We start from the raw sequence: 24,139 nt of genomic DNA on the forward strand, positions 1-24,139 counted from the left end.
AGAGAGAGAGAGAGAGAGAGAGAGAGCATGGATCTTTGTATGGAAATATCATTTTACAACATGGATACTAGTGAAGTATTCTGCAAATTTGACCTGGTTTACCACAATAATTCATTATTTATTGTAGGGATGGGACAGATTAATCGGTACTCTATCGGTATCGGCCGATATAGGCATATCGGTGTATCGGTAAAATTACCGATTATTTTACCGATTCGATATATCGATAATATCTGATAGTTTAGTGCAAAATTCTGCCATTTTTGTTGTAATTTTTATGGATGATCTTCATGCCCTACTTTTTAAAAAGTAAATGTCTAAATATGCAATTTCTCTTGCACTGCAGTCACTTTGAAACACACATTTTTTTAAGGTCAATGAACCTTTCAGGTTCTTCCGGGACCATTTCTAATTTTATATCGGATCGGTAGAATATCGGTTATCGGTATCGGCCAAAATTTCATATCGTCCCATCCCTAATATATTTATTATACAGCCCATCAAGATTAAATCAATGTAATAGAAATAAAATACAAATGCAGGCATACAAGTAAAACAAAAACAGAAGTCCAACAATTATTTTCTGGCAGTTTCTATAATATTCATAAAATGTGTCACATTTTAAATTCAACTCGAACATAGGTTTCCTTCATGTAGCAACACTACAGGGTGGCTCAATAAGTCACTTAACACCCCCAGTACAAGGCCACTGCGGCATGGGACATGAAAATGGCGATGACCAATCGTTATCAGGCCAAGGGGGAACCACACTGACATCACCCGCATGTTCGGCAGCCATCTTGAATTCAACTTCATAATTTTAAATGGGAAGGGGGTAATATCAAAGGTAATATCAAATCAGGCTAGAATTTCACGAGAAATGCAATGGTGAAGGTTTTTTTCGACGTATCTTTAACCAGTAAAAAGTTATGACTGAATTCTTGTACCAATTTGCTCCTTTTCGAGGTGTTAGAAAAATGCTGCGCATTATGAATGGTTGTCGCGAACAATTACAGTGTGACGCTCTTCGTGGATGTATCCGATTAAAATCGTGTGCAATGGCATGCGAATTTCTCTCCCTAGACATCACTTTGATCTGGATGCATTACCGATGCGCTAAACAAATTTTAAGGCATCCAGCCATCAGAAAAGTGCGGTGGAGAATGATCAGTGGCTTACGTAAACTAGTGTTTCATTTCTTTAAATAATTTACTTTAATTCTGGTTTAGATACTTGTGGAGCGGTAGCTAGCACAAGAGAGCACTAGTTAGAGCGCATCCGCCGGCACTTACGACCCACATATGTATGCTGACCTCGGCACTGGACACATCAGTGCTTCAGTATCCAGATACCTGGTGTCCAGTTTGCATGTGTTTGTGAAGTGTTAAGGTGTTAACAAGTGTTTTAGATTGTCTTGTCTTAGTTTACGTATTACTGGTGCTTTTCTGCAGTCTAATAATGCCTCGTTATCCATCCAATTTAAATCAACAAATTTTAATGTAAGACTCTTACGTCAATACAAATTCTTGTATGGAAGTCAGAAGGCATTTTGCAGCAGAATTCCTAGATGTTCCTGTTTCACACAGAGACAGATACTTGTGAACAAATGTAGGGAAACAGGGAATGTTCTTGGTAAGAAGCGAAGGGTAAAACGGCATATGCTTACTGAGAACAATTGCAACATACTTCTCGAAATTCCCTCCAGTGCCTTCCACAAGGAAAATACATTTTCATGACATCTGCATGGCGAGCTACCAAGTTTTTAAACCTGAAGCCACACAGAAGAATTGAAAGAAAATATCAGGAGAGAAATTAAAGCAATTTCGGAAGAGGAACTGATGAATGTTGGTGAAAATTTCCTTTAAAAAAATGCCATAAATGTGTGGAAGCAGGAGGACAACAATTTCAGCATCTCTTGTAACAAGGTAGTGCTAAATTTAATGATAACTGTCAATGTAATTGTACAAGCTTGTTTCATTATAGCTAGCGGTTCCAGTTATGCGTATGTTGCATCCACTTTGCTGACAGACTCTCGGACCGGTCTGCTAGCCACCGCTCCACGGCCACCTCGGCAGTGAAAGGCACTCTATATGAGCAAATTACCCATGTACCGGTTGTAAAAGCAGAATGGAGAATATGTCCATGGCAAATACAGAAATATAAACCTTACAATGCTATAAATACACATAATATAGGAAACTGAGGAACCTTGTTAGTAACTTCATCTTTTTTTAATTGGAAAGGTGGTCATGTGACATCAGAAATTTTGGTATGCTCATTTCAATGGAACTTTATCCATTATTCTGCTTGAACACACAATGTTTTTAATTACATATGGCTTGATAAATGGTGATAACTACTAATTTTTCTAAAATATCTTAACTGGCTAGTCAGTCTTTGTAACATTTATTGAATACTTTTGTAATACCAATTATCAATAAAGTCACATGAAACCAAAGGCTTTTGAATAGCATGAAGGTTAAAATGCATTGCAATTAAGAATACTAATAGACTTCATGATATTCTAGCCCATTCTGTGTTAACCTTTAGAGGACGGAGCCTCTCCGGATGGAAATTTTCAAGCATACACAGTGTGTCTAGAAAGTTTTTAAGACTGGCTTAATAAAAAGTGTAACTATGTGAAACTGGCCATAAGGCTTGGTTAGTTTTCGATGCACATCCCTCCTAAGTGTACACACTTAGTGACATGGTTGTACAATTGCTGGATGCCCCTGCGGATATCTTCTTTGGGGATTGTGTTTAGGTGCCTCATCACAGATTCTTTCATTTCCAAAATGGTGTCAAAATGTTGGACCCCCCAGGTGGGATTTGAATTTGGGGAATAAAAAGTAGTCAACCAATGCCAATTCTGGCGAATAAAGTGGATGGTTTAATCCAATCACTTGTTTCCGTGCCAAAAAGCAGTTGGACAATAATCGCAATGCTGCAGGAACCAAGCACCAGCTTCAAACAGTTCTGGTTTCACTCGTCGTAATCTCTCTAGCAAGTGCTCCAAAATAGATCTACAGACAGCTGCAATAATTAATCATCAGCAGCAATCATCATCAGTGGCTGCGCCCAGTTTTCATTCAGTTTTTGTCGAACTTTTTCGACATTACCGCCAGTTCGACTGGTGGATGGACGACCCTCATTGGGATCATCTGCAACATCTTCCTGACCATTACGATGCCAAATGAAAACATTGGATTGACAAAAGGTGTCATTGCCGTAAGCAGTTTTTAGCATTTCAACGATTTCTGAAGGGGTTTATACTGAGTTTTACACAAAACTTAATCGCCACTCGTTCTCTGTTTTCAAATGCATGACGAGGGTACAAAACACTGCACTAGTATGAAAGCTGTAACTCACTCAATATTGCACCTTATCAGACACCAATTTCACTACACACTCACTACATGTGACACTACGAAATGCCATGTACCAAATGGCACATTGCAGCATTTATCTTGTTACAACGTTGCTAGTTTTAAAACTTTGTACACACACTGTGTAAGCTTTTCAAACAGGCGACAATGTCAAAAAAAAAAAAAAATCATATCTTGAGAACTAATTGTCACAGAGATGAAATCAGTTTTGCTTTCTCTATTCTATTATTTTTGTGGAAGGACAGGACTTTTAGCAGAGATTTCCTCATTAATTAAAAGTTAATGGAAGGACATCAGAATATTTCAAATGGCCATCTCAATAGATGAAAGTGAAAGAAAAGTGTAGCATGTAGCAGTGGGACATTCCTACAATCATGCAAAGTTTAGCTGAAAAGAAGCTGATACTTTTGGAGGGGGAGGGGGTGATAGGATAACAATATGTTAGTTACCAGCTTACAGAAACATTTTCCAGAATTTTTTTCTAGTGCGAGTCCTATGGACTCTGGATGGATCAAATTTGGAGAGAATGTAATGCCCACCCCACAATATGGAAAAGGAAATAAACGAAAGAATGTATATTTTCCAAAATTGGGCTATTGCCCCTAGACCCAAAGGACGTGATTTTTTAAGTGTACACATATCAAACTTTCTGTAAAATAAATAAACAAAAAAAATCGTAGCATAATTATTTGCTGTAGAGATGATATCTGTTTCCTTTCCTATATTAATGATAGGACTTTTAGAAGAGGTGAAGTATATTGTGCCTCCCAATAATTACAGGGAGGAAGAGAAAATTGAATTTTTTTAAAAAAAATGGCTACACCATGCTCCGGCCAAATATGGAAGCAGTTAGCATTAGCAATAGGTGTAAAGTTACCAGTCATGAATGCGAGTGAGGAGCAACGAATAGTGATTAAGTTCTGTTTCAAAGCCGGCAAAACAGTGACAGAAACCCTTGAGATGATAAATGCAGCTTAATCAGGTACGACCATGCAGGAAAATGCCAACAGGGCTGAGGCTCGAAAATTCGACATGCAAGAGAATGGGAGAAACAAGAAAAGTTGAAGGCAGTCCATCCAAAAAGTGGAGCAGCAGTTACATAATCACGCTATGGATTAGCAGCTCTCAGGAAGATATTTTCTATTATCTCTCATGCGGCAAATACAGATGTTACACATCCCATTTGCTGTAAAGTGCGTGATCGAATCCTTCCAGAACGGTGCTGTTTTTCTAGATGCCTCAAAATGCTCTGATACAAAGTGAAAAAACATGTGAAGAAACCCAACCTGGTAATTTGTATTTGTGCCTATTGTTATGTGTATGCTATATGCAGTAACATAGTGAAAACATGCATGGTTTCATGTTGGCTGTCTGAATTATTCCACACATTATACACACCACCATTTTTGGGGGGTGAAATTTTGGATACAAGTGGGCATTATAGGTGAGTAAATATCGTACCAATCTGAACAATTTCATGTTCTTCTTCTTTCTGAAATATAATTTTTGTTGTCAAAATACAGGGAAGTATTGAACAATAGAATAATAATAATATCACAATTCACAACCTGCTTATAACTCGACCCTATTCCAAGTGCAATCTAAAAATGGCATAAATGTTATGTACTTGCCTTGTTCAACTTCATGAAAACTCCATTGTTAATTTGCCTCAGACGGAACAGCTGAAGAATTTTCTTAGGTTTTGGAGGAATCTGGTTGATACTGAAATAGAAAGAAGGAAGATGTTACACAACTAATCCAATCTACTTCATTTGGACAAGACATTATTTTTCTCATTTTTATCGTCCAACTGGAAGCAACAAATGCAGCGATAAACTAAGGGACTTAGCACTTAATGAGCATCCCAAGAGCATCATATTTGCAAAAGCAGGGAAAAAGTTTCAAGTTCAAATTGTGAGGTGAACATTATACCGGGTGATTCAGAAATAATTGAGAGGTTACAAAAATGTATTGCAAGTTCTACTGAACTTTCGTTAATGAAACCAGTCCAGAACAAACAAGGAACTCAGTTTTTTTACAACCTGCAAATGTTCAATGTATGCATCACAGGTGTCACAGCATGCATAAACACGATAGGAAAGCAAAACAATTTGTGCGTGCATGTTTCGTGAAGCTGAGAGTTCATATCCCTGCCGCTAGGTGACACTCAATTCACCCACATCACTCAATATTTTGTGCAATGTTTTGGTCCCCAAGATCACCTGACCTTACACCGTGCAACTTCTTTTTGTGAGGTTTCATCAAAGACAGGGTTTTTGTCTCACCAATGCCTCATATCACAGCCCTAAGGGGGCATCGCAACGATAGACATTATCGACAGGCCCATGTTGATACGAGTGTTGCAAGAAGTAGGACTATCGTGTTGATGCATGCAGTGTCACCCGTGGCTCATACATTCAACATTTGTAGGTGTTAAAAAAACTGTATTCCTTGTATAATTTCCGGTTATCAAGTCTAATTTTGAAAAAATTCAAGGGTACAAGCAGACGTTTCCTCTATTTCAACCTTACATATTACAGTCTCTCACAATCCCTACACATACAAATATATTAACAATATAAAGGGTCTGTGAGATTCCAATGTATCAAATACAGTCAACTCTCGATTCTACGACCCCGGGTATAACGACCCTCTCGAAGTAACGACCCTTTTCCCGGGAACCGTGAAAAATTCAGAAAAAGATAGAAAAGTTTGAAAAAAAAAAGTTGAAAAATTGAAGGAAATCGGCCGAAAAATGCGTTGTTTTTTTCCCCACTCATTTCCTTCACGAGCGCTCTACCGCTCACAATTGGGTTTGAACTAAAAATCACCACCACACCATGCTTGAGTGATATCCAATAGCACTTGACCTCTGCCCTCCCCTCCCTCAAGTGCACCAATGTTACCCCGCACCCGACGGCCGCTACCCAACGCGCCAGGCTTGTTTTGCCACGCTTTCTCTTGGATACGCGAGAAGAGAAGATCGAATGTGCTTGGATGTTATTTTAAATCGACCTTTTGTTTCCTTGTCCTAAGAGCTGCTGAAAACTCGCGGGGAAGGGTGGGAGCAGCCCGAAATGACAGCTGTACTTGCAATTTTTGCCAATGTGTATGGCAGGTCAAGCTCTTTCATCAATAAATACACCACCTTGAGAGATAAGATCGCAGGAATGTTCGAAAATACAGATGTGTGGCACCTGTTAGTCTGGCCCATCTGTCCAGTTCAGCAGGTTCCCGTGAGTGAGCAACTCTCGGCCTTGTAGCCGACAACTTCCGGTAACCGCTTTCATTCAAAATGTGTTCTTTGTTCCCTGCAACACTTCATAAAAAAGCGAAACTGTTAGAGATAATCAAAACCACATAGGTGAACTAAAGATCGTCAACCCGCTTAATGCGTTGTCATCCAGGTTTCCACAAAAGTTTACTTCGCTCTTACGTGCATCATAACTCCCGTTTCCCACTTCATATGTTTTCCTAATTGTGTCGATGTCGTAATATCTGCTAAAAAAGTGTTCCGTTGGCTTACTGACTTCCTCTTTTCCTGTCAGGAAATGTAGAGGGGGGGGGGGGTGCGATGCAGATTGTTTCAGCCACGATTTTCTTGCTGATGCGGGCTGATTACAGGCGAGGGTGGAAAAGGACCCATCCCTCTTCCTTTCCGTCTAAAATGGGGCAACCAGTTCTGGATATATTCTTGAAAACGAACAAAAACCATAGAACAAGTAAAACAAAAAGGGACCCCCCCCCTTTCCCCAGCTCATTCTCCGCCACTGGTGTGCACGACAATGTTGATAATTGCAGAATTCAGTTGTTTTTTTTAAATTTATTTATTATATATTTTTTTTAATGCTGTTGTCTGCATAGGAAATATTGCCCGTATTATTGTCTGTTGCGTGGTAAGACGGTAAAACGTAAAGCAAGGGTCATTTCTTTCTTCTTTACACTGCTGTTAAAAGTTCCGTCTTCGACAGTTGCATTATCTTTAAAATGCTGGGACTTTTCTCTTCCGCCACCTGTTGCTCGAACTTCCAGCCGGGTCTCTTTGTTTTTACGATGCAGCTGGCGCCAGTGTTTTGTCTAGCGTCTGCTAAGCTCTTGCTTGCAGATAACAGCGATGACTCATCCAGCGCGAAGAAAAAGTTATTGTTTTGAATCTCGCAAAGCTGTTTTGATTTGACGATAACGAAATTCGATCTCCAGAAAGCAAAACAAGAGTTAAAATAACTTCATGTTCTGTGCCTTCTGATAAGCACAACTGTAAATTTAATTTACCTTTCTTCAGAACCATTCATGTGGAGGAAAAAAAAAGTGTGTTCAATGTAGGAATGGTCGCTGAGACTGATTAAAAAGACATTATTCAAGGGGAAAACGTTTGGAGGGGTGGGTGTTTAACATCGAGAATACTCCTAAATCCAACATTAAATTGTCGGTCGATTAACGTGAGAGTAAATAACGATCTACCATTTTGATTTGTGAAAATGCGCAGTTTCATAAAGCTTGTTTTCAGTTCATTTTATTCTGATGGGCTAATCGGGACTAAATATACAGTTTAAAGTGAAATTCAATTCCAAACCCGAATGATTATCAACTGCCACTTGTTTAATGACCTGTCCTACAATACGCTTTGGGTGAAAATAGATCGCAAGTTGCGCATTTCCTTTTTCACGCTGGATTACAATGCAAGTCAAGGAAGGAGTTTGGACTGCTCCCTTGAATGGGGAAGGAGGGTGAATGAAGTTGGTTGAAGCAAAGAAAAGTGACTTTTTTTTACGATGTATTTTACACAACCGAACCAGAATGAAAATTACAGCCCTGCCTTTATTTTTTTTTGTCTGGTACCTAGAGAGGTTGTGTTGTTTCTCCCGAGAGATCTAATCTTACCAGTTAATCTTGTAACAGACAATGCTCCAGTAAACCCGTATTCTGGTAAACATTCATTCTGCCCGATTATCTCCCGACTTTTGCTGGCACCAGTCTGACTGGTGTCAAGATTCTTCGAGTTTCGCTTGCAATAAGGGAGAGATTGTTTTCCTTTCCATAGGTCTCAGTGGAAACGGGTTTCTCATTAACTAGAATTGTAAGAATTTCCTGGAAAAGCAACGACTGTGCACAATTGAAACAAAGTAACATTATTTTAAATTCTCTTTTGTGAAAACTTTTTCATGTTCTATTTTCCTTCTCACAACACGCATCCTGTGCATAACAGGTTGTATAACTACCAGGATAAATGGTGTTACCATCTCCTAGGTATCTTTGTGTCCGTTTGAGCTCCCTTTAAGCTGAAAATTGGTGCAAATTCCAATAACGACCCCTTCGAAATAACGACCCTTTTCCCGGGAACTGTGAAAGGTCGTTGAATCGAGAGTTGACTGTATTTCTAATTTAATTCAATTAAACTGTACATGTATTTAAAATATTTAATTTAAGATGAAAAATTTACATACTCAACTGGAAATACATCTACAAACACAAGTTGCTAATATTCTGCAAAGGGGACTAAGTAAACAGATCGAGAGAATTCTGATCAATTTATCAGAATTTAATGAAGTTGCAATTTTTCACGTCTATGCAGAAAAATTCAAGCACAATTCCCGATGAGTGGCCACCCTGAATAAATATTTGTAACCCCTGTAGTATTTATGAGACACCCGGTATATCAGTAGACAAAATTAACCACTGTGAACAGATAAGGATAAAAATAAATGTGAACAGGACAAAGTGTTATTGCTAGACACACACACACATGGTGAATAAAATATCTACATTTGTTACAAAAACTGGGCATATTTGGGATAAAAAGTGGTATATAAAATGGCATATCAGTAGGGGCATGCATATTTAGTTTTTGACGAAAAAACGAAATGTGAAAAAACACATTGTAGTGTTAATTTTTCATGTTTTTGAAAGGTGTGAGATACATTTTGTGACCATGTTTTGTCACGAAATAATGCGAAATGAACTGCAAAAAGCGAAATTAACTCTTAAACACGAAATTTACCGTTTATATACCGACGCGACACTTTCTGAAGTCTGAAGTATCCTGTGAGTTATGCAATTCACGGAAAATTGATTAATTCAGCTGTAAATATTTGAGAAGCAAAAATAAACCCCTTTACACAGGAATAAACTTAATACTCTGGTAACTACATAAATGTGCTATTAGAAGGGATAAGTTTATTTTGTGTAATAAGTGCAGTTTTTAAATCAAACTTAGGATTATATTCACAATTTTAAAACCAAAATGTCATTTTATATAGCACTTTTCATGTGATTATTCACCGCTATAACACCGAAATTTCATTTTATTTACCGCTTTTGAACCCGAAATCGACTGTTTTTGTACCGAAATTTTGCTTTTTTAATTACCAAAAATATGTGCCTCTACATATCAGTGTTAAAATGGTGAATAATACTCAAAATTTGATTTGAAAACTCTACTTATTACACAAAATAAGCATTTCCTTCCTAAGAGCACATTTAGGTAATTATCAGTGTATTGAGTTTATTCCTGTGTAAAGGGAGCCCATTTTTGCTTCTCAAATATTTATAGCAGCAATAATTTTCCGTGAATTGCATAACACTCAGGATAATTCAGATGTCAGAAAGTGTTGCATACGTAAATAAACTAAACTTAGTTTTTAAAGGGTTTATTGCACATTTTGCAATTAATTTCCCGACAAAACATGGTAGGAAAATGCACATCAACTTCCAAAACATGAAAAATGAACATGATCAAAAGTGGTAAACAAAACATTTCGGTGTTAAAATGGTGAAAAAATTGAATTTGATTTTAAACCCTAGACTTATTTACACAAAATAAACCTTTCCCTTCATGTACTTATCAGAGTATTAACTTTATTCCCTTGTAAAGGAGTTCATTTTCGTTCCACTTGACTTCCACCTGCAACGATGCAGATTGTTTCAGCCACGATTTTCTTGCTGATGCGGGCTGATTACAGGCGAGGGTGGAAAAGGACCCATCCCTCTTCCTTTCCGTCTAAAATGGGGCAACCAGTTCTGGATATATTCTTGAAAACGAACAAAAACCATAGAACAAGTAAAACAAAAAGGGACCCCCCCCCTTTCCCCAGCTCATTCTCCGCCACTGGTGTGCACGACAATGTTGATAATTGCAGAATTCAGTTGTTTTTTTTAAATTTATTTATTATATATTTTTTTTAATGCTGTTGTCTGCATAGGAAATATTGCCCGTATTATTGTCTGTTGCGTGGTAAGACGGTAAAACGTAAAGCAAGGGTCATTTCTTTCTTCTTTACACTGCTGTTAAAAGTTCCGTCTTCGACAGTTGCGTTATCTTTAAAATGCTGGGACTTTTCTCTTCCGCCACCTGTTGCTCGAACTTCCAGCCGGTCTCTTTGTTTTTACGATGCAGCTGGCGCCAGTGTTTTGTCTAGCGTCTGCTAAGCTCTTGCTTGCTGATAACAGCGATGACTCATCCAGCGCGAAGAAAAAGTTATTGTTTTGAATCTCGCAAAGCTGTTTTGACGATAACGAAATTCGATCTCCAGAAAGCAAAACAAGAGTTAAAATAACTTCATGTTCTGTGCCTTCTGATAAGCACAACTGTAAATTTAATTTACCTTTCTTCAGAACCATTCATGTGGAGGAAAAAAAAAGTGTGTTCAATGTAGGAATGGTCGCTGAGACTGATTAAAAAGACATTATTCAAGGGGAAAACGTTTGGAGGGGTGGGTGTTTAACATCGAGAATACTCCTAAATCCAGTGAGAGTAAATAACGATCTACCATTTTGATTTGTGAAAATGCGCAGTTTCATAAAGCTTGTTTTCAGTTCATTTTATTCTGATGGGCTAATCGGGACTAAATATACAGTTTAAAGTGAAATTCAATTCCAAACCCGAATGATTATCAACTGCCACTTGTTTAATGACCTGTCCTACAATACGCTTTGGGTGAAAATAGATCGCAAGTTGCGCATTTCCTTTTTCACGCTGGATTACAATGCAAGTCAAGGAAGGAGTTTGGACTGCTCCCTTGAATGGGGAAGGAGGGTGAATGAAGTTGGTTGAAGCAAAGAAAAGTGACTTTTTTTTACGATGTATTTTACACAACCGAACCAGAATGAAAATTACAGCCCTGCCTTTATTTTTTTTTGTCTGGTACCTAGAGAGGTTGTGTTGTTTCTCCCGAGAGATCTAATCTTACCAGTTAATCTTGTAACAGACAATGCTCCAGTAAACCCGTATTCTGGTAAACATTCATTCTGCCCGATTATCTCCCGACTTTTGCTGGCACCAGTCTGACTGGTGTCAAGATTCTTCGAGTTTCGCTTGCAATAAGGGAGAGATTGTTTTCCTTTCCATAGGTCTCAGTGGAAACGGGTTTCTCATTAACTAGAATTGTAAGAATTTCCTGGAAAAGCAACGACTGTGCACAATTGAAACAAAGTAACATTATTTTAAATTCTCTTTTGTGAAAACTTTTTCATGTTCTATTTTCCTTCTCACAACACGCATCCTGTGCATAACAGGTTGTATAACTACCAGGATAAATGGTGTTACCATCTCCTAGGTATCTTTGTGTCCGTTTGAGCTCCCTTTAAGCTGAAAATTGGTGCAAATTCCAATAACGACCCCTTCGAAATAACGACCCTTTTCCCGGGAACTGTGAAAGGTCGTTGAATCGAGAGTTGACTGTATTTCTAATTTAATTCAATTAAACTGTACATGTATTTAAAATATTTAATTTAAGATGAAAAATTTACATACTCAACTGGAAATACATCTACAAACACAAGTTGCTAATATTCTGCAAAGGGGACTAAGTAAACAGATCGAGAGAATTCTGATCAATTTATCAGAATTTAATGAAGTTGCAATTTTTCACGTCTATGCAGAAAAATTCAAGCACAATTCCCGATGAGTGGCCACCCTGAATAAATATTTGTAACCCCTGTAGTATTTATGAGACACCCGGTATATCAGTAGACAAAATTAACCACTGTGAACAGATAAGGATAAAAATAAATGTGAACAGGACAAAGTGTTATTGCTAGACACACACACACATGGTGAATAAAATATCTACATTTGTTACAAAAACTGGGCATATTTGGGATAAAAAGTGGTATATAAAATGGCATATCAGTAGGGGCATGCATATTTCGTTTTTGACGAAAAAACGAAATGTGAAAAAACACATTGTAGTGTTAATTTTTCATGTTTTTGAAAGGTGTGAGATACATTTTGTGACCATGTTTTGTCACGAAATAATGCGAAATGAACTGCAAAAAGCGAAATTAACTCTTAAACACGAAATTTACCGTTTATATACCGACGCGACACTTTCTGAAGTCTGAAGTATCCTGTGAGTTATGCAATTCACGGAAAATTGATTAATTCAGCTGTAAATATTTGAGAAGCAAAAATAAACCCCTTTACACAGGAATAAACTTAATACTCTGGTAACTACATAAATGTGCTATTAGAAGGGATAAGTTTATTTTGTGTAATAAGTGCAGTTTTTAAATCAAACTTAGGATTATATTCACAATTTTAAAACCAAAATGTCATTTTATATAGCACTTTTCATGTGATTATTCACCGCTATAACACCGAAATTTCATTTTATTTACCGCTTTTGAACCCGAAATCGACTGTTTTTGTACCGAAATTTTGCTTTTTTAATTACCAAAAATATGTGCCTCTACATATCAGTGTTAAAATGGTGAATAATACTCAAAATTTGATTTGAAAACTCTACTTATTACACAAAATAAGCATTTCCTTCCTAAGAGCACATTTAGGTAATTATCAGTGTATTGAGTTTATTCCTGTGTAAAGGGAGCCCATTTTTGCTTCTCAAATATTTATAGCAGCAATAATTTTCCGTGAATTGCATAACACTCAGGATAATTCAGATGTCAGAAAGTGTTGCATACGTAAATAAACTAAACTTAGTTTTTAAAGGGTTTATTGCACATTTTGCAATTAATTTCCCGACAAAACATGGTAGGAAAATGCACATCAACTTCCAAAACATGAAAAATGAACATGATCAAAAGTGGTAAACAAAACATTTCGGTGTTAAAATGGTGAAAAAATTGAATTTGATTTTAAACCCTAGACTTATTTACACAAAATAAACCTTTCCCTTCATGTACTTATCAGAGTATTAACTTTATTCCCTTGTAAAGGAGTTCATTTTCGTTCCACTTGACTTCCACCTGCAACGATGCAGATTGTTTCAGCCACGATTTTCTTGCTGATGCGGGCTGATTACAGGCGAGGGTGGAAAAGGACCCATCCCTCTTCCTTTCCGTCTAAAATGGGGCAACCAGTTCTGGATATATTCTTGAAAACGAACAAAAACCATAGAACAAGTAAAACAAAAAGGGACCCCCCCCCTTTCCCCAGCTCATTCTCCGCCACTGGTGTGCACGACAATGTTGATAATTGCAGAATTCAGTTGTTTTTTTTAAATTTATTTATTATATATTTTTTTTAATGCTGTTGTCTGCATAGGAAATATTGCCCGTATTATTGTCTGTTGCGTGGTAAGACGGTAAAACGTAAAGCAAGGGTCATTTCTTTCTTCTTTACACTGCTGTTAAAAGTTCCGTCTTCGACAGTTGCGTTATCTTTAAAATGCTGGGACTTTTCTCTTCCGCCACCTGTTGCTCGAACTTCCAGCCGGTCTCTTTGTTTTTACGATGCAGCTGGCGCCAGTGTTTTGTCTAGCGTCTGCTAAGCTCTTGCTTGCTGATAACAGCGATGACTCATCCAGCGCGAAGAAAAAGTTATTGTTTTGAATCTCGCAAAGCTGTTTTGACGATAACGAAATTCGATCTCCAGAAAGCAAAACAAGAGTTAAAATAACTTCATGTTCTGTGCCTTCTGATAAGCACAACTGTAAATTTAATTTACCTTTCTTCAGAACCATTCATGTGGAGGAAAAAAAAAGTGTGTTCAATGTAGGAATGGTCGCTGAGACTGATTAAAAAGACATTATTCAAGGGGAAAACGTTTGGAGGGGTGGGTGTTTAACATCGAGAATACTCCTAAATCCAGTGAGAGTAAATAACGATCTACCATTTTGATTTGTGAAAATGCGCAGTTTCATAAAGCTTGTTTTCAGTTCATTTTATTCTGATGGGCTAATCGGGACTAAATATACAGTTTAAAGTGAAATTCAATTCCAAACCCGAATGATTATCAACTGCCACTTGTTTAATGACCTGTCCTACAATACGCTTTGGGTGAAAATAGATCGCAAGTTGCGCATTTCCTTTTTCACGCTGGATTACAATGCAAGTCAAGGAAGGAGTTTGGACTGCTCCCTTGAATGGGGAAGGAGGGTGAATGAAGTTGGTTGAAGCAAAGAAAAGTGACTTTTTTTTACGATGTATTTTACACAACCGAACCAGAATGAAAATTACAGCCCTGCCTTTATTTTTTTTTGTCTGGTACCTAGAGAGGTTGTGTTGTTTCTCCCGAGAGATCTAATCTTACCAGTTAATCTTGTAACAGACAATGCTCCAGTAAACCCGTATTCTGGTAAACATTCATTCTGCCCGATTATCTCCCGACTTTTGCTGGCACCAGTCTGACTGGTGTCAAGATTCTTCGAGTTTCGCTTGCAATAAGGGAGAGATTGTTTTCCTTTCCATAGGTCTCAGTGGAAACGGGTTTCTCATTAACTAGAATTGTAAGAATTTCCTGGAAAAGCAACGACTGTGCACAATTGAAACAAAGTAACATTATTTTAAATTCTCTTTTGTGAAAACTTTTTCATGTTCTATTTTCCTTCTCACAACACGCATCCTGTGCATAACAGGTTGTATAACTACCAGGATAAATGGTGTTACCATCTCCTAGGTATCTTTGTGTCCGTTTGAGCTCCCTTTAAGCTGAAAATTGGTGCAAATTCCAATAACGACCCCTTCGAAATAACGACCCTTTTCCCGGGAACTGTGAAAGGTCGTTGAATCGAGAGTTGACTGTATTTCTAATTTAATTCAATTAAACTGTACATGTATTTAAAATATTTAATTTAAGATGAAAAATTTACATACTCAACTGGAAATACATCTACAAACACAAGTTGCTAATATTCTGCAAAGGGGACTAAGTAAACAGATCGAGAGAATTCTGATCAATTTATCAGAATTTAATGAAGTTGCAATTTTTCACGTCTATGCAGAAAAATTCAAGCACAATTCCCGATGAGTGGCCACCCTGAATAAATATTTGTAACCCCTGTAGTATTTATGAGACACCCGGTATATCAGTAGACAAAATTAACCACTGTGAACAGATAAGGATAAAAATAAATGTGAACAGGACAAAGTGTTATTGCTAGACACACACACACATGGTGAATAAAATATCTACATTTGTTACAAAAACTGGGCATATTTGGGATAAAAAGTGGTATATAAAATGGCATATCAGTAGGGGCATGCATATTTCGTTTTTGACGAAAAAACGAAATGTGAAAAAACACATTGTAGTGTTAATTTTTCATGTTTTTGAAAGGTGTGAGATACATTTTGTGACCATGTTTTGTCACGAAATAATGCGAAATGAACTGCAAAAAGCGAAATTAACTCTTAAACACGAAATTTACCGTTTATATACCGACGCGACACTTTCTGAAGTCTGAAGTATCCTGTGAGTTATGCAATTCACGGAAAATTGATTAATTCAGCTGTAAATATTTGAGAAGCAAAAATAAACCCCTTTACACAGGAATAAACTTAATACTCTGGTAACTACATAAATGTGCTATTAGAAGGGATAAGTTTATTTTGTGTAATAAGTGCAGTTTTTAAATCAAACTTAGGATTATATTCACAATTTTAAAACCAAAATGTCATTTTATATAGCACTTTTCATGTGATTATTCACCGCTATAACACCGAAATTTCATTTTATTTACCGCTTTTGAACCCGAAATCGACTGTTTTTGTACCGAAATTTTGCTTTTTTAATTACCAAAAATATGTGCCTCTACATATCAGTGTTAAAATGGTGAATAATACTCAAAATTTGATTTGAAAACTCTACTTATTACACAAAATAAGCATTTCCTTCCTAAGAGCACATTTAGGTAATTATCAGTGTATTGAGTTTATTCCTGTGTAAAGGGAGCCCATTTTTGCTTCTCAAATATTTATAGCAGCAATAATTTTCCGTGAATTGCATAACACTCAGGATAATTCAGATGTCAGAAAGTGTTGCATACGTAAATAAACTAAACTTAGTTTTTAAAGGGTTTATTGCACATTTTGCAATTAATTTCCCGACAAAACATGGTAGGAAAATGCACATCAACTTCCAAAACATGAAAAATGAACATGATCAAAAGTGGTAAACAAAACATTTCGGTGTTAAAATGGTGAAAAAATTGAATTTGATTTTAAACCCTAGACTTATTTACACAAAATAAACCTTTCCCTTCATGTACTTATCAGAGTATTAACTTTATTCCCTTGTAAAGGAGTTCATTTTCGTTCCACTTGACTTCCACCTGCAACCCCAACCCCTCCCCTTTCTTTGGGTAAGTTAGGATTAAAATGACCTAGATTTTGAGTAAAAGTCAAAGAACACATTTCATTTGCTCAAGGTGCACCAAGAAAATCAAGGACAAAACATTGTACTTACCCTCTAATTCGCACTACAAAGGCTAGTTTTGATTCAGCGGGTACATAATAATTTCCCATTTTCTTAGCTTGTCGAATAATCCTGATTTGTTCTCTCTCCTTTTGCCGGTATTCATTGACATACTTCTCAGCCCTCTTGAATATCACTCGCCTCTTCTTAAGGCTTAAGTTACGTAACTGCAATGTACAAAGAACGTTACGGTAAATTTTGCAATATTAAATACAGCAAACAAAGATAAAGAAATAAATGTTAATATGGCATTCATAAACTTCTCGCATCACATGTCGGCAAGATTCTAGTTAAACAGCATGACACGACACACTTTAAAAGTTTGTCCGATCCTTCAGACTCCATCTTGGAGCAATCATCAGTTCATCCAATCCTCAACCGCACCTTATTCACCCTTTCTCTATCTACACCAGCCTTGATGTTGACTCCCGAGATGGAGTCTAAAGGTTCGACAAACTTTTCAAGTGTTTCGTATCATGCTGTTTGTGCACTGTGTGTGTGTTATTTAACAAGTATTATAGTAATGCATCACACATCTACGCCAGCACATTACTTTTTCACTGCTGCATATTAATTCACCACCTTATTATTATTATTGTACCACACACATTCACTTACAATTTTTTGACTATAAAATTCCCGGTCACCAGGTTTTCCAGCCCAAAAATTAAATTTTTTGAGACCTGCTTATCATCATGATTTTTACTTTGGAATCTTCTATTTTTCAATTAAACATATAATCCATTAATTATTAATGAACATTCAATTTCACAACTTTTTTTAAAGCAAATTCCATTCTACATGCAAGAAAACATGTGAAAATATGAAGAATAAAATTTAAAATTACAATCGACATCAAATGAGTGCTACAATCATGTGCAACAAGCCTTCAGGTAACAGAGGTACATTATTTCACCATAAAAGATCTCCACAATATAAAACAAAGTTCATAAACAACATATCTTCATCAACCATACACAATTCTTCATTTTCTAGCAGATTTATAGTGTCGTAGAAAATGCTGCTTCCTTGCAAGTACACAGCATCTGGTGAAATTTTTGTTTCATATAAGAATTCTATAGGAAATGCCAACAAGACTAAGATCTATAAAATAACAGATGATAATCACATCTTCACCAACCTTTCCGATAATTATGATCACATTGTCAATGTACTGATCACATTGTCAATGTACTGACCACAGTGTCAATGTACTGATCACAGTGTCAATGTACTGATCACATTGTCAATGTACTTTACTTATCCAATATCTATATAGCCCCAATCCCACCACTCACTCACTCACTGACATAAATGTTCTCCATGAAGGAAGCCCCGGAGGCGAAAAACGCCCGATTATGACCCCCCATGAAATCGTCCCAAAAGGCCGAGAAAATTCAAAAATCTCTCAATCGGCCCTTCCTTAAGGGTGAAAATGCCCTTTTCTCACGTCCTTAGCAACCGTTGCCACGGGCATTTCTTTTGCACACATTGTTTCCTTCAATTCTTAATTGTCCAGCTACATTATATTTCTCACAGATAAGTAACACACAGATGAATCAACTCCTGGCTTTGAAAAGGTGCCTGAAACAAGGGTGACATCTACATAATAAGGAGTTTCAGCCCAGATACAATTACGTATATATTGTTATACTCAATGCGTAAATATCTGCATCGTGCTTGTTTCAACTAAATGTTTAGGGGGTATAATGACATGCAATTCCTTAGAGCTTGCCGTGCTTGTTGTTCACCATGGAAACGGACGTTGCTAGGGAACTTAAAGAGAGTTTATTTTCACCCCGAATGCTACTGTAAGGGAATTATGCTAGAGTTTTCGATTGATTGATTGATTGATTGATTTGGTGTTTTAGGTCCACTTTGTGCACAGTATTAGAGTTTTCGAATTTTAAAATGTGAGCATCAGAATTCATTGCAGAGGAGAGATAGAAATTTGCTAAGAATGAAGGAAGACATTTCTTTATTTCAATTATGTTTAAAAATGTAAAACTGACTACAGAAGTAAAATGTTACTTTTCCAATTTAGTGTCGCTATTGAATTCGTTTACATAAAACATCTAACTAACTATCCTCAAACTGTTATTACTTACCCAGCTTATTATTAAGAAAGAAACCAATAATATTTTGATTATTTGTACATATTACAGCGCATACACACATAAATTTACGTTCAAAACTTTCCAAATAAGCGAACCACGTCGGCGAGCGCACGAGACGTGGCCACAGGCCACGTCGAAAGTGCGCGAGTCAATCAGATATATGGATGACAAGTTTTACTTTGATATTCTTTCTAAAATTAGTGAATTAAAAAAGTGAAAATTTATTACAGAAATTCAAAGGAACCATAATTTTCCCCAAGACTGAGAATAATAAGAACAAAAGAAACAAGTTTTTATTTTATTTTGGAGTGGAATCACAACCATCATCAATACTTAGCCACATATATATGGAAGAACAGACAGCCCTCTCCAAATCACCAGAAAGCCCAAGACATGTGTTAGTTATGTAGATGACACATTTGTAATATGGTCAGATTTCCTGCCAGTCTTAGATGTCCTAGTACATCAAGACACAATGGGAGATACCTACACTACATAACAAACTAAATCAACAGTAGAGAGAAAATTGTAATTCACTGCCTAAGCTAAAGGACCAGAAGAATCAACTTACATCCAGCAACACTCAGGCAGAAAGAGGAACAGATCAGATGCAATGAAACTCAATGGGTGTATGCCAACCACAAGTAAGATAACAGCAAAGCAAAAGGAAAAAAAAGTGCAAGGTACATGGACCTCCAGCCAACGCCAGGGTAGCTGTGTTCGAAGAATTTGAATATTCTTAGAAATTTTTCTAGAGCATTCAGGTGAATCTTCATGGTGTTTGCTTTTGCTGTTGTCTAGAAATTACCAATAGTAAGCATATGTAATTTTTCAGATTTGGAATATCACAGCAGCCTTTTGAAAAGGAGAGAAAAACTTAAAAACAGCAGCAAGCCGATCATTAATGGAAAAGATAGCAAAGTGGTTCAAATTCCTTCTTGGAACATTATTCTGCAGTGAAAAGACACTAAGTAGCATAGTATACTCTGCCCCCTCCCCCCTTTCATCCAGTTGTCAGCAACTCTTAGGACAAGGAAACAAGTCAAGGTAGATTTAAAATAACATCCAAGCACATTCGATCTTCTCTTCTCGCGTATCCAAGAGCAAACAAAATCACAATAGCAAAACAAGCCCATCGTGTTGGGAAGCAGCGGTCGGGTGGGTATGCTTGGGAGAAGGGAGGGTAGAGGTCAAGTGCTATTGTATATCACTCAAGGGTGGTGTGGTGGTGTCTATTTTTGGATCAGACACACTTGTGAGCGGTAGAGCGCTCATCAAGGGAATGAGTGAATAAAACGAGTGCAAAAAAATTAGTTTTCGGCTGATTTCCTAGAATTTTTCAAATTTTTTCCACAGTTTAAGGGAAAAGGGTAGTTACTTCAAGAGGGTTGTTACATGCGGGGTCGTAGAATCGAGAGCCGACTGTATACTTAAAAGAGTGCTAAACAATGAATGATGTAAAATTAACATTGTATGCTATCGCTTATTGTATATTACACCGTACGTTTACAACAATTATTTCACCCAAAGAAGCAGTGAGATTGTCCATGCAACGTGGAAAAAGATCACACATTAGTTACTGGCACAAAAATAGCCCAAGTCGTCTACCACACAATGAATGACAAACATTATTTCGAAAAATGAATTTTAAGTTTTACCCTTATGTTCTTCCTAAGTCTTTCAGCTTCAGTTTCCCTCCTGCGCTTACGCCTTCTCAAAACAGATTCTGGAACTGCTGGAAGATCCTTGGGATTCTTCCTAGGCTCTCCAATTTTCTTAGGGGCTGTGGCAGCCTTAGGGTCCTTGGCAGCCTTAGGATCTTTGGCAGCCTTAGGGGCCTCAGCAGCTTTAGGGGCTTCGGCAGCCTTAGGTGCCTCTGCCTTTTTAGGGGTCTCAGGCTTCTTCCTGCAATAAAGAAGAAGTAGTGAAGTCAATTTCCCCATATGTTCTACACATGAAAATTGACAATCAATATAAAACATGCATGCACATCAACATGATACAAGAAACACAAAAATCACATAAGATAATTAAAATCAAGCTCTACAGCTAGCGGGATTGAAAACTATTCTCTAATATTTACTGCCACATCACTTTTAGAGTGAAAAAACACTCCCACTGACAGAACATGAAAGGTAGAATATTGAAAGTAGAGCAGCTACACATTTGGAGTCAAAAGTAAGGAAAATTATATTTTTTTTAAAAAAAAGTTTTTAAATGTGATCATAATCTTAAAATTCCTACCTAATACCTTTCTTTCAACATGGAAAATATTTTATGCACATTCAAGGGGAACTAACGTGTGGAAACACAAAGGTGATCAAACCTGAATTTTTTGCCAATACAAAAGTAACTTTGTAAGTATGCTAGACCATCAAATTGAATCCACAAATGTGTCAAGTATTTCATAAAAAACAAAATTTCCTGACTTTGAAGACCAAGTTATTAGAGTAATCAATGTATTTAAACATGTGTAACAAAATAAATACATTTTAGCTAAACACCAGACTTAGAATCCCATTTAACAAAGTTTTTAGAATATTCACTTCATATGTTAAAAGTAATATCAGGAATGGAAACTGAATAAAAATTGACTGTTGCACAGGAGCATTGGCGGTAAGCCTATATGCACTGCCATGCATTGACTAATAGTAAACAAAGAATTATATTTGTTGTAAAAAATTAAAATTATAGCACAAAATACAGGGTGGCCATTGCAGAAAGATGATAAAATTCAAGCACAATTCCCGGCTTTCAAGGCGTCAAACATTCAAAGATAGAAGCAGATGTTTTCTCCGTTTCAGCCTTACATATTACCACCTCTCACCAAGTGCACAAATGTATTAACAATATAAAAGGTCTGTATGATTCGAAATCTAAATCAATTCAGTTAAACGCAGGGGGCGAAATTTCCGGTCGCCAGGTCGCCATTGGCGACCAAAAGTTTTGGGCTGGCGACTAAAATTTCGTTGTTTCAAATGTGTGTCAAACACGCTTCAAGACTTCACCTCTTGAGAGAATCGGCAGAAGTTATAGAAGAAATTCTAAATCTGAGTGATATCCACACTATTAGGTGGTTAGCCAGCAAAGAACGTGCAATAAGAGCTCTCTTGCAATCATGGAAAGCTGTTGTGACCCATCTTGAACAGGTGGCCCATAGAAGAGACAATGATGGCGCTAAAGCTAAGGATTTGCTGAAAAGTTTGAAGCATTTTAAATTTGTTAAGCTTCTGTACTTCCTTTTGGATTTCTACGGGCAATTGAACCCTTTAAGCGTGGCACTACAAAATAAGAATCTTTTGATTTCATCTCTGAAAATAAGAATGGAACACTGTATTTCAGTTTTGGCTGACCTGGAATCTAATGTTGGACCAAGCGAACAAGATTTCTTTGACCATGTATCCATTCAGGGAAGATCAGGGATGTGCAAGAGTTTCAGACTGTTAGAGGAAACTTAATTAACAATGTGAAGGTGTACATCACAGAAACATTGCCGTCTATGTCAACAGATGCGATTGCATCTCTGCATGTTTTCGACACCTTGGGTTGGCCTTCAAAGAAAATATTCTTCAGTTTGGGATAGAAGAAATAAAGAAGCTCTACATATACTTGAACTCGAGCCTTTATAATGAGAAAATGGATGTTGTGTCAGCAGAGTGGATAGAATACAAACTTTTGTTTCCTTTGCAGCTTTGAATCAGACGCTGGAGAAGATCCATAGTGCGGAGTGTTCAGCAAGATTCCCCAATTTGCTCCAGATTTTGACATTTTGTGCTGTTCTACCAATGAGCACAGCCTCATGTGGGGGAGGTTTGAACTGTCACAACAGACTCAAGACTACTTACAGGAACTCTCTGAAGTCTGAGACACTGGATGATTTGCTCCGAGTTTTCGTAAACGGACCCCCCCCCCATCCTCCCTGTCAGAGTTTGACCCAGCAGCTGAGATTGATAAGTGGTACTTCAGTGCAGAACGACAGCGCTAAACAAACATTAATTCCTAACTTTTTAATAATTGCTCATATTTTTATTATTTATCAATATCAAATAGTGGCGACCAAAGATTTTAGTCCGGCGACTGACTTCAAACTTGAAATTTCTTGTCCTGGTTAAACGGTAGGCTATAGATATATTTAAAAGGCCCAACTTCCTTTGGTCTTGTTGCAATTTCACCATACTACAAATGCAATTTTTGCATGGTTCAATTTACGTCTGTTAACACATACTGCGTAGTTGAAGCAATTACTTAAGATTTTGCTCAATATGTGCTTTCGTGGCTAGGTTAGGCAGGTTAGGTTTTCTTAGTCCCAAATGCATTCTACTAAGGTTCTGATTTACTTCTACATCCATTCCCACTAGTCTAAGATACTTACTGTCACTTGTCAATGAAGAATACCTTGCCCATGGGAAGTGCGCATCCTTGCATAAAGCAATTTTTAAATCGTTTTTCTTCAACATAAATAACTTACATTATACATATTAATATGTATAAATTCAATGGAGTTTGAATTAATAAAAGTTGCAACTTTTCAAGTTTACGGAGAAAAATTCACGTACAATTCCGAGCCAATAATTCACGCAGAATTCCAGGAATTCCCAGCAAGTAGCCACCGTGAAATAATACATAATTATAGTAAAATTTAGTAACATGCTAATTAAAATTAATAACAAAAATGCAACAAAATAGTGGCAATTGCCAATAGCCATTTAGTGTAGTAGATTACTACTTGGAAATAGTTTAAAACCTGACCCCCTTTCCCCAGAGTATTTACATGTAATTTCTACTGAAACTACCTGTAATACTTAATATACCTAACGGAAGTATAGTTTGCACACAGAGTTAAAAGTTCTCGCTTTGTTCAAAAACATACCTTCTAATGCACTACTACAAAAAATGTTGAGTCCTTCCCCAGAAACACACTAAATTGCCCAGACTTTTCACAAAAAAAAGTAAATTCTCGAGTTTTCCACAATATCCAGCCC

At 37.0% G+C, this 24,139-nt stretch overlaps 1 protein-coding gene across 1 annotated transcript in view; it reads right to left on the minus strand.

The window, feature by feature from the left end:
- The window catches only part of RpL7 (ribosomal protein L7), a 52,659-nt gene that overhangs the window by 21,709 nt on the left and 6,811 nt on the right, over window positions 1–24,139 (minus strand). Inside the window, exons 2-4 of the mRNA XM_083133469.1 lie at window positions 20,816–21,062; window positions 17,032–17,207; window positions 5,018–5,108 (exon numbers count right to left, since the gene is read on the minus strand). Coding sequence (XP_082989595.1) covers window positions 5,018–5,108; window positions 17,032–17,207; window positions 20,816–21,062 — 514 coding nt within the window. The remainder of the gene's footprint in view (window positions 1–5,017; window positions 5,109–17,031; window positions 17,208–20,815; window positions 21,063–24,139) is intronic.

This window comes from Lepisma saccharinum, chromosome 13, assembly GCF_977018435.1.
Source record: "Lepisma saccharinum chromosome 13, izLepSacc3.1, whole genome shotgun sequence".
Lineage (NCBI taxonomy): Eukaryota > Metazoa > Arthropoda > Insecta > Zygentoma > Lepismatidae > Lepisma > Lepisma saccharinum.